Genomic DNA, 11,566 nt, shown 5'->3' on the forward strand with positions numbered 1-11,566 from the left:
ATTTTCATCCAATGTTTATCCAAACAAAATAGTTCAACTATTATGCACTGCTTATTGTAAGGAATTTAACTTAAAACCACAACACTCTTACCAAAGACCATGAGTAAAGGCAGCAAATACTGGTTTTGATGGAAATAAAGTGCTGGCAGCAGAAAAAATTTCCCCCATGCAGGCACTTCCACAGCAATCAGAGCAGTGTTTAGAGGCAACATGACATACTGGGCTGTAGAGGATAGACAGGCCTCAGCATGGGGAGGTTAAATGATATGAGCTGTGAATGAAAGCTAATTGCTTTCACCCTCAAAGACAAAAACGTCAAGTGCTGGAATTGACAACAACAAGCAAATTATTTTGGAGGCTGCCAGACGGGGGGAGGGCAGTTAATTGGTTTCTTATCTTTTAACTGACCCCTTCTAGACAAAGACGCTGTTTCCATACAGTGACAGTAACAACCTTTAAGGTGTGAAAATCTCCAGGGCTGGAGCTGCTCACGCAAGGGAACAGACCCCTAGCATGACCCTGTGGGTTGCTAATAGCTGGTTATCAGTAGGGGCTCACACAGGTCAGTCTCTTGGGAAATAAACAGTCACAAAACCTCTCAAATCTATCGGTAGGATGTGATTGTTAAAAGGATTTAGGGAAAATGTAATTGGAGGACTGGTTGGTAAATATTAAAATATTTTGTCAAATTACACCCATACTAATTTGAAACATTTAGCCAACCTATCCATGTTAATACCCATCAGTATTAAATTTTAAAACTGTTAAAGCTCTGTCTCTATTGTGGAGGAAAGGGAACAATTTCAAATAGACGACCTTGGGATGTTTGGATAAACTGACTTGGATTGCAAAATTAAACTAATTAGTCCACCGTGAATTGGTCTGATTGTCCCACTGTCTCCAGATAGTGGTCTGCCATTGATCCAGCCAGTCGGGTCAATTAAATCAATCAGTCAAAGTGACATAACTCGCAGATGTGTCTGCAAGGGCTGACTCCTGGTTACTGTATTTAATAAATCATAGAATAAGATGTTTAAACGCTTTCAAAGAGAGGTGCTTAGATTAATTCAGATTTAATACTTTGCACGTACACGTGGGTCTCTTGTCTCTTGTGTGGGTCTCCAGTCTCTAGATATATCGAATTCTTATGAGTATCATATTTCCCAAAAGTCTTGAGAAAATATTTCAAAAGAATTCTTATTTAACGCCAGTGTCCTGTCATCCCCGATGTAACTTTTAACTGTAGTAATACCAGTATTTTTGCTCTTTGAGAGCGTCACTGAGTGCAGCAAAGGGATGTTAGAAAGCCTGTGGAATGGTAAACTCCTATTGGCTGTTGTCCGCCAGTATAAAGAGCCGCAGTGGCAAATGCAATCAGATCAACTGCTGGCATCCTCTAACAGACAGGCACGTGAAGCTTTATCATACTGGGACAATTTCTTGGCTGTTCTGCTGTTTGTTTGTCTAGGTAAAATAATATATTTCTTGCTGAAAAACACTGGACCGTTGTTTGCACCATGAAGGAGAGGAGAAATACACAACCGCTGGTGGTGAGATGTAAACTGGTTCTTGTTGGAGACGTTCAATGCGGAAAAACGGCGATGTTGCAAGTCCTTGCGAAGGATTGTTATCCAGAGGTAGGTGTGCTGAACTAAATTAACTAAGATTGATGCAGATGAAGTTTTCTTCTATTTTGCTGACAATCAGAGTGTTTTAAGATCTCGTAAAATGAGAGAAAATGGCAAGAAAAACGGTGCGTCTGTTGCAGACTTTGACGGTTTGCATGCGCATTACCATAAATTCTTTTTGTGTGTGCGTGTTTGTTTTGTGTTTGCTGTAATATTGATGATTGTATAAGCTTTTTTGAGCAGTTAAGATACATCCTATTCTCTTCCTATTCATAAGTGTTTCATATTAATTGATATGTGTGCTTCATATTTCCTTCAGCTGCAGTAATTCCAGTGATTGATTGAATCTCACAATGCTTATAAATAGTGTGCATTATGATATCTTTTTCCTATTCATTTACGCATCAGTGAGTGTTGCTCTGAAGAGCGAGATAACTTTGTTGCCTGTATGACTGACATCTCCCCACTAATGGTACCATGTTGCTAATTGCTCCTCAGACCTATGTGCCCACGGTATTTGAAAACTACACTGCCTGTTTGGAGCTGGAGGAGCAGCGAGTGGAGCTCAGTCTGTGGGACACCTCAGGTAACTAATTATCTTTTTGACACCTCGCCTATGACCAGACATTCTGTTTGCGGCACAGAAGGATGCTCAATAGAACAATGCCTTGTAAATTCACTGACCATCTCTGTCACCTCAGAGGGGGAGCCAACCTTTGAATTTTTTCCTTTGTTAAGACACCTCAAATTGTCCCGGCATTGTCCAATTTGAATAAAGGAAATGAGTGTTGTTTCATTACTTAAAGGATATCTCACAGGCCTTTTACGCTCTATTTTCATCCGTTGTAGGTGCAGAGGCACACACAGGATGTGCACTTGTTGAATTGCAGGCTCTTGAGTCATTTTTTAAACCTTATGGGCTTTTTCATGTGGCATGAAAAAGGTTTTGCAGATCTACATACACTTTTCTATCTGCCAAGTGTTTTTTTAAAGGAAACTAGGCAGAGAGATGGTGATTATTCCAGTTCACTTACTGTTAATGGTTACTGTGCGCATCATATGTTCATTTACACTAAGCATGAAAAAGAGGGTCAATGTCATTGTAGATCTCCCGGGAGATCTGCTATTTAGTGTGTTGACCTGAATCCTGCAAGCACGGGTCTGTGGCACCTGTTTGATTCCCTTCATGCTCATTGCTGGATTGTATCTCTGCCCAGTACAAAATCCTCTTCATCCACAATCGCCCTGCATGCATCTGCAGCCTCATTTGGCAGAGGAAATTGCTTGTTTTTGTCCTTGCGTTTCATGTCCATTAGTGTAAAACACAGCCTTTATGTAACAGACTCACTTCTGTGAGATGATGGAATATTTAGTGTGTCCTCGTATTTTTTCCCTCATTATCGCAAAGTGGCAACAGGAGGACAAAAAATAAATAAATAAATAAAAATGAATGAATGTAATTCCCTCCCCAGACCAAATCCTGTTTTTTAATCCCAGACTGTGGACCTTTGGTCTGGCCAGCAGGAGTGGGCCTGGTGCCCAGGGATGATGGGCATACAGAGAGACATCCTGTTGAGCAAGAAGGTTTTTCTGGAACAGACAGATAGGAGGGAGTACAGAAACTGTGGTGACCTGCATTCTTTTCCATATGCTGCTCTGGGTCACCCACTGGAACAGCATGAACCAAGGGATTAAGACTTTGAATGGGACCACTGTGCCGTTCCTTCTTACTGACCCGATGAGTTGTCTTCTTTCTTTCTTTCTTTCTTTCTTTCTTTCTTTCTTTCTTTCTTTCTTTCTTTCTTTCTTTCTTTCTTTCTTTCTTTCTTTCTTTCTTTCTTTCTTTCTTTCTTTCTTTCTTTCTTTCTTTCTTTCTTTCTTTCTTTCTTTCTTTCTTTCTTTCTATCAGTTATTTACAAATAGATACAAATCTATACAACAATGTACAACATATACTAACATATACTGGAAAGCTGGCAGTTACTGATACAACGCATTATGAGAAATGATGTCATCTGATATAGATGACTCCTGTCCCATCAGGGTCGTGGTGATGGATGATGGGCAGAGCGGCCATTTGTTGATCACACCTTATAGTTTCTGCTTCTTGCTGTAATTTTCCCTAATTGTGTAAAGTGCTGCCATAGTGGCTCATCCATACTGAGAGGGTCTCCTCAATATCCCAGTTCCTCTTCATTGATTGGACTGACCTCATCACTTGCTCCACATGGCAGGCAGCTCCTTCTCCCAGCTCCACCATGGATTTACAGACTAAAATCAATCCTCTGGTTTTAATCAGCTTGATCTGATCGAACGTGCAGGGAGGAGAGAGGAAGAGGGGAAGGCGAACACTGTCCTGTGGCTATAACTCATGAATAGTTAATAATGAATCGCATTATGGTGTTAGTGAGTAATTTATTTCAGGTTCAGCAATCTTGCTGATAAGGTCTATGAGTATGAGAGGATGCTGTGTATGTAATAATTTATTATATGATATATAAATTAGATTGATTTGGAGTGAACCCAATATCCATTTGGGCTGATGAAACAATTTGTTGAATTGGAAAAGAGAGGCATTGTTAATAGACAATAATCACCCGAATGGGAATATATCTGTCATTTCTAAAGACCACTCAGCTTATAGTAATATTAAATTCTGTAGGACTCAGCCTTTACAAAAAGTTGGTTTAAAGAGACCGCATCATACATATTTACTAGTTGTTGTTGTTGTTTTTATCCCTACAATGCTCCTTTTTAGTTCGTGTCCCTTCCTGTAAAGTCCAGTTTGTGCAGATTGGTTATCCAATTAGTCAAAAATGACCATACTAGTCACAAACCAGGAATGATGAATCATTTGGTAGACAAAGGGGTGGAGGATGGCGCTACACACCTGACAGACAAGTGGGAGACTAATGATTGAGTCCTGTCCTGACCACTAGTATCTTAAAGTATCTTTATTTTGAAATGTTGTTTTGCATTCAATCAATGCTTCCTTGCGCCTTTTATCGTCGTTTTACACATTAGAAATTTGAGTTCAGGTATTAAAACCGACATGATCAAGGATAGGTATTCAAAAGTCGTTAGGGTTTGATATTAAAAAACACTTGGTTTAGGTCAGGTATTAAAAACAAGATTTTTTACATAAGGAAAACATCTTGGCTTGCATTAAAACTGAACCTGTAACATCATATTGCATCAAAGTGTTGTCTTCTTGGATTACTTAGATTCCCTGCTTCTGAGACTCTTCAGCTAAACACAGAATGCACTGAGCATATGAACCAGACGTCCTATTGAATTGCATTTCTTTGAAAGTCATGCTGGATGCCACCAAATAAAAAAGCAAATTTCAAAAAGTATTTCATGTTTTTCCATAAGACAAACAATAATGTTAGAAAAGCCTCTCAGTGGGAGAGACGAAACTGCTCCTGGCTCTGGGAAATGTTATTTAAATATATCATAATCTAAAATTTTACAGATCTTTTTGCATAGATGACAAGACCAAAAGCAAACAAAAAACAAACATAGACTAACACACTACCAGACAGCAGAAAACCCATCCCATCCTCTTTTGTGGCTTGAACTTATGATTTTTTTTTCCATCATCAGTCAATGATTTTAATGTAATTTGATGGATAGATGGATGGACTCCAACAATGTGTTAAAAAAATCATTGAATACACGAAGAAAAAGAAAAAAAGAAAGAAAACACATTTTGGAAACTAGGACCATCCAATGTTTGGTACTTATCTGTTATTAGAGACTCATGTTTAGCACTGTTGCGTCACATCACAGCAAGAACGTTCCCAGCTTGAATAATGGCTGGGGCCTTTCTTTGAGGAGTTTGCATTTGTACATCAAAGTACAGGCATTTTTTAGATACATTTGTCTTGGCAAAACAAGTTTCATCCAGCATGAATAAAAATTACTTATTGCTCACTTGGGAAGCACTTATTTTCTTCTATGAAAATTAAAGCTTGTTTAACCCAAGTTTAACATCTGGTGGGTCGTCTTCTTTGACAGTTTCAAAGTTCAGCTTATTAACACTTCAGATGTGGTAATGAACTCAGAACCAAAGAGCCGTCCTCTCTCTGCCTGCAGGGGCTTTCAGCAGTGATTCTGCCTGTCTGATGTGAAACTATGGAATTGTTATAGTTTAATAATTGTTTGACGCAATGTAGTTTGTTTTTTGGTGGGGCTGTGGAGTCGGTAGTTATCAGCTGCAGCAGCACCACAGCTTCCAGTCGGCTGAGTGTGGGTGGAGTAGCAGGGCTGCTCTCATCCCCAAAACTGTGAGTCATCCCATCACTGGATCATTAGTCTGTCTGACCTCTGAATTCTCATAGTGAGAGGAGGAGCGCTAATGATGAAAACAAGCTTTGTCGCTCACTTGATTTAGCACACATGCCCAGCACACAAGTACACTCACACACTCATTTACACACAGAATAGCTGATACTCCCTTCCCCCACCTGTATGCTCCAACACAGGGCCCAGTATCTCCACCCATGAGATCTACAGTACTTCTGCTTTGTACAATATTCTGCATCATCTCTGGGCACTGCATCATCAAGACGGATGAAGTTAATGTCGGCCACAAGATTTGGGGCGTGCTCGTTTTTTGTTGACATTACCCAGTCAGTCGGCCTCTCTCTCCATGTTACATTCCTCAGAAACTCTCAATCTGCTGTAAAGGCAGGCTGTTGAGAAAGAGAGGAGAGGAAACATTTGTGCCATGCATATCTCTGCGTGGACCGGTCTGGCTGTCCAAACTATTTTCATGTTTGTTGCAATGAAGAGAAAAGAGAAAGAGTGTGAAAGAGAGTACCCTAAGATCTCAGACTGCAGAGGGTGAAGGATTCATGGCACTGGAGGGTTCTTTATGATACGCCACAGTATAGTACACCCCTGCTTTTGCTCCTATTTTTATTTTAACAGTAGAAACAGCTGTATCTCCAAAGATAAACTAGATCTTCAAATATCATGAAAGTGCTGCTAAGCCTGCTGCTGTATACAAATGGTATGTTGAGAGTTTTCAAATACTAATATTCAAAGACTTACATACAGTCATTTTACATTTTTCCATAAACTGGATAAGTAAGTATACAACATGCATCCTTCATCCAAAAGAAGAGATACATTGAATTTACTTGGGGGAACAAAAAGAAAAAACGTCTTTCATGTCCCCTCTTTCTTGGCAGTATAACTTATTTTTCAGTCTTGATGGAAAAGACTCTTGGACCCCCGGTGCAGCTTTCCATTGATTGCTGCATTGAGATCAGGAGCTATTTAATGCAGAATCACACCTTGTCTCCCGACTGTGTGATAACCCTTTGCTAGAAGCAAACACCACACAGACTGTCCTGTAAGAGACATCACACACTGGTAAAACTCAGCCTCATCCTCCTAGTGGTGCTAATATTTCTCATTCTAATGTGTGTCAATTTTCACTGTCAGCTATTTTTTTCCAGCTCTTACTTTGTTGCTGTGGTGTTACGTAACTAGTGTCTTAAGACACATTATTTGCATTCTTATATTAGTGATGCCTGTTGTCTTTGGAAAGCCATTTACTTAAATGAAAATGTTTTCTGTTAATTTCTGTTTAAGAGTAGACTAAAGTAATTTCCTAAGGCACTGAATCAGTGTTATAATACAACACACGCATCCCTTTGTTCTTTCATGGCAGCATTTACTTTCTTCAGGGCATTGAGTCCTGAGGAATTTCATCACAGCTTGTCATAATTCTACTCACACCAGCAGCTGGCAAATTCAGTTTTACCCTTTGATAAAGTGCCAGATCATTAAGTATTCATGAAACTGTTTAATATGCCCACATATATGTTACGTGTACTTTTTCACATTTTTTCATCCATAATATAAATCAATTTTGATGATTGTGTAATAAATAATGGGGGATTACACTGACTGCTTTTGTTATCTGGAACTGAAAGAGGAACATTCATTCATAGACTGAGGGTAGTAAACATGTTAATCCCACTGAGAGGGTCCCTGTTTCATCTGATAACAGACTGAGCGCACCTCTGGTTACAGCCAAATTTAGAAAGCAAGTCCGTGTTATCAGGTGTGCAGTTTGCATGTGTAAATGTGTGTCTTTTTGTGTGCTGAGTTTCACCAAGTCTGTTGTGGAGAAGGATTGTCCTCAATAGAAGGTGGGTGGGCAGTTTGTGGTGTGAAATGATTGACTGGCAGTTAAGGCAAGCCTTTATAGAGAAGTGGGAGGAATGCCTGATGTAGATGGTGGATTCCAAGGCTGTTGCTGTGGTAACAGAGGGACTAGAGGTATTGCTCGCCGAGCATAGGATTTTTGGGGGGTGGGTGGCTTACTTAAGGATTCTGAGCATGAGTGGGAGCGTCTGCCTGCCCCAAGCCCCACCATTTCCACTTGCGTAATCTACTGCAAGAAAAGATCAATGAGGATTTAGTGTTCGATTGTCATCTTCTCCTCCTCTGAAATGCCAACAAAGAATGTAGGAGCAGGGAAAAGAGCTGTTTGAGGAACAGCAAAATGAAGCTCAGCAAGAGGAACTGCACTAAATCTCTATCGCTGTATCCACCTGCTCTACCTCTGCAGCTCATTTACGCTTTTTTTGCCGTGACAACTACTTACCGTCTTAAAATAATTATTGGCTCTGAACACAAATGTCTACACACTGGAAAGTGCAAATTTACCTTTTTAAAAAATAAAATATACCAGTAATGTGGTGTAAGAACCATCTGTGCCATTTGTCACTCAACAAAAAGAAAAACCCTCAAAGAGACTTTTAAAGTGTGACACTTTTTCACTTTGAAGACAATGAAAACATCTGTTAGCAAAAAACACAGCCTTACTTGAAGATCTGTAGAATTGGAAAGCTAACTTTTCAAAAGTCAAATAATATGTTCATAAGCAACTATATATTGTGTCATGTGGACCTATTTGAAATGGGAGGGGTGTTTTTCAGTTATTTTAACGCTGCTCTCGTCTTTCCCCTGTAAGGTTCTCCCTACTATGATAATGTGAGACCCCTGTGCTACAGTGACTCAGATGCGGTCTTGTTATGTTTTGACATCAGCCGCCCAGACACTGTGGACAGCAGTCTCAAAAAGGTAATGGCTCTTGTACTTTTCTTCACAGTCAGAACTCTTTCTTCTAGTCCACAGTAATTCTTTGTAATGAAAGCATATCCCATTGTTGGTGAACATTTTCATACTTGCGTATTAAACTGAGTTTTTTCTTTCTGAATATATAGACTAATTACCCATTTGCATTCACAGTGGAAAACTGAAATCCTGGACTTTTGTCCAAGCACACGCATTCTGCTCATTGGCTGTAAGACTGACCTTCGCACAGATGTCTGCACACTGATGGAGCTGTCCAATCAGAAACAGACTCCAATCACCTATGAGCAGGTGAGATGAAGAGCAAACTTGCTTGTCAGGAATATAGTCATTGCTGAATTGAATATCTTAAGTTTTTTTTTATAATTTTATAGCAGATCTTTATAAATAAACCACAAAGAAATTTGGAGAATCTGAGTCATTGAGTCATTAATTGCGTTTGATTTTACAAATGTGTCATTAATATAATTGCCATCCTAGGATGTGGGATGATATCCACATTAGCACTTGCCGATAAAAAAAATTAAATGTCGCCATCAGCCCTACAGGAACATTAGTGGGCAGATTAGATCAAACAATGAATTTGGTACGAGTTGGTGTTTTTTCTGCATTAGGGAAGACGTGATCTTGGTTGAAAAATGTGTTCACATCAAGGTATTCTGTAATTGGCCAAATTGAGATGGAAAATATAGGCAAATCTGATACTGGCAATAATCCCATATCATGCATCTCTGTCAAAAGGTCTATATGATCATTCTACCTTTTTTCACTTTGTAGTCTTTTATACTCATGCAAGGTCTCAAGGACTCAATTCTCTGCATAGTAAAATAAAGTTTAAATGGAATTTTTTTTGGTGAAAGATTTTATAAACTATATAATTTATCAACTAATTCATTGCAGGGTTCTGCTATGGCCAAGCAGCTGGGTGCAGAAGCTTACCTAGAGTGCTCTGCATTCACCTCAGAGAAAAGTATTCACAGTGTATTCCGCACCGCAGCGATGGCTTGCATCAACAAGCTGCAACCTCTCCCGAAGCCGAGCCCCACCCGCCGCCTCTCCAAAAGACTTCTCCACCTTCCTAGCAAGTCAGATTTGCTCTCCTCCACCTTCAAGAAGGAGAAGGCCAAGAGCTGCTCAGTCATGTGAGTGGGGACCTCTTGGGTTACAGTCCTCACATGCGACTCCCAGCCCCAACCTCATTGGTCTCGGGGAAGGGGGGGTGGGCATGATGGTTTTATCAGGGTTTCCTGCTGAATCCTTCCCTCGCCCCCCCGGAAATCAAACAGGTGGACACTTTGTTGTCCACTTGCTCCTGAACCTTTTAGCGCACATCCATTTTTCCCACTGTTTATCTTGCTTTTAAACAAAACCGTATCAGTCGAGGTTTGATCATCAAGCTATCATTTTTTCACCTGTAAACAGTATGCAACTACAACGGTGTTACATCTGTCTGATTTTACTATCTATATGCACATGTTGATTTAGTCCAATATGGAAATGTGCAACGTGTGACGTTTAATCTTGTGATGTAAATGCCTCTCAGAAGAATCAATGGATATTTTTCTAAGTACATAAATAAATCTAGCATGAGACTGTCAGGAATTAGCTAAATCCTGTACATCCCTCTTACTACAGGTGAGGTGTGAAATAACATGTCACTGTTTACTGTTTTCCCCTTTTGATGAAAGTACAGAGATGTACAGGGACGACAGGGCAAACCACTGAGAGCTATAGGAAGTGTTTCTTACTGTCTCAGTGGTGATGAGAGCAGATATAAGACCTGAGACTGCTGTGCAGACAGCAGTCTAGACTACATCAGCCTGCATGGAAGGTTGATGTAGGGTTGTGTAGCTCTGGACAGTACCAGGCTTTCATAGGACCAAGTGGAGAAGGCTGAGACAATTCTGTGTATTCAAAATACAGAATGTGATTAAATTAAATGAAAAGGGGACATAAAAACTAAACGGAGGTTTAGCAAGGCTACCAGTGTTTCTGCTGTCATTTCTTGAGTCTTATTTCTGAAAAGCAGACACATTTCAATAGAAAGGAGAAGATAATTTTATTGTGACCAGCAACATAAACACAAACTGCTCAAGCTGTTAAGCTGTTGAATGTTATTTATGAAGTTGTAGCGGGTTACTGAGGCCAGTTAAAGGGTTAGGAGGCATATTTAAAGGGTTAAAAGAACTTCTGCTTGAGTCAGACCAGTAATGTGAAAAATCTGGTTTGTATTCTGGAATATTCTTTTCAAAAGATTTGTAGCAATGCATTGTTGACAATTTTTCAACAGTTGTCAAACTGAATGCAGTTTTGAAAAATGCCTTTCATATCATGTTCCCTAAAGTCATTGAGGTTCTGAACTCCTGTATTATTTCAACATGCCTGTGGATTTCTCACATTTGCATTAATCTAATGTAGCACTCCCAAGATGACTCTAATTTTGTTTTGCACACACTTGTCAATCTATTGACCTCCAATAAGCAGCACTTATTGTAGGTTACAATGACTATGGTTGAAAAAAAAACATTAAAAGATAAATAACAGCTTTTCTCAGCTTAAATCTTTGGCTTCATGGTTATGTGTGTATGCAGCTTTGATGTCTGCGCTTCTAACCATAAAGCAATAATGATTTAAGTTCTTGTGATGCAAGGTGACCTGTGTGGCAATAAAGAAGCAGCTTTGTGATTACCGTCATGCTATAAGTGCTCCATGAACTGACATGCTATAGGTTGAAACCATGTCTGCTGTACAAAATGGCTGCTGATCTCTGTTTGCCCCCCACCCCCTGCCCCTTCTCTCTTCTGTGTTAAGTAGCCACTGGT

General features: G+C 39.8%; 1 protein-coding gene across 1 annotated transcript; it reads left to right on the plus strand.

The window, feature by feature from the left end:
* Positions 1 to 1,396: 1,396 nt before the first annotated feature.
* rnd1b (Rho family GTPase 1b) lies at positions 1,397 to 11,215 on the plus strand. Its single transcript, XM_072367821.1, has 5 exons — positions 1,397 to 1,637; positions 2,127 to 2,214; positions 8,623 to 8,732; positions 8,901 to 9,035; positions 9,645 to 11,215. The coding sequence occupies exons 1-5, from the start codon at positions 1,518 to 1,520 to the stop codon at positions 9,888 to 9,890; spliced, it is 699 nt and encodes a 232-aa protein (XP_072223922.1). The 5' UTR covers positions 1,397 to 1,517; the 3' UTR covers positions 9,891 to 11,215.
* Positions 11,216 to 11,566: the final 351 nt, after the last annotated feature.

This window comes from Leuresthes tenuis, unplaced genomic scaffold (assembly GCF_036924035.1).
Source record: "Leuresthes tenuis unplaced genomic scaffold, fLeuTen1.0.hap1 SCAF_16, whole genome shotgun sequence".
Classification (NCBI taxonomy): Eukaryota; Metazoa; Chordata; class Actinopteri; order Atheriniformes; family Atherinopsidae; genus Leuresthes; species Leuresthes tenuis.

Coding starts and splice junctions, on each gene's coding strand:
- rnd1b (XM_072367821.1), top strand. CDS start 1,518: ATGAAGGAGAGGAGAAATACACAACCGCTGGTGGTGAGATGTAAACTG. Junction 1,638..2,126: donor CGAAGGATTGTTATCCAGAG/GTAGGTGTGCTG, acceptor ATTGCTCCTCAG/ACCTATGTGCCCACGGTATT. Junction 8,733..8,900: donor TGGACAGCAGTCTCAAAAAG/GTAATGGCTCTT, acceptor TTGCATTCACAG/TGGAAAACTGAAATCCTGGA.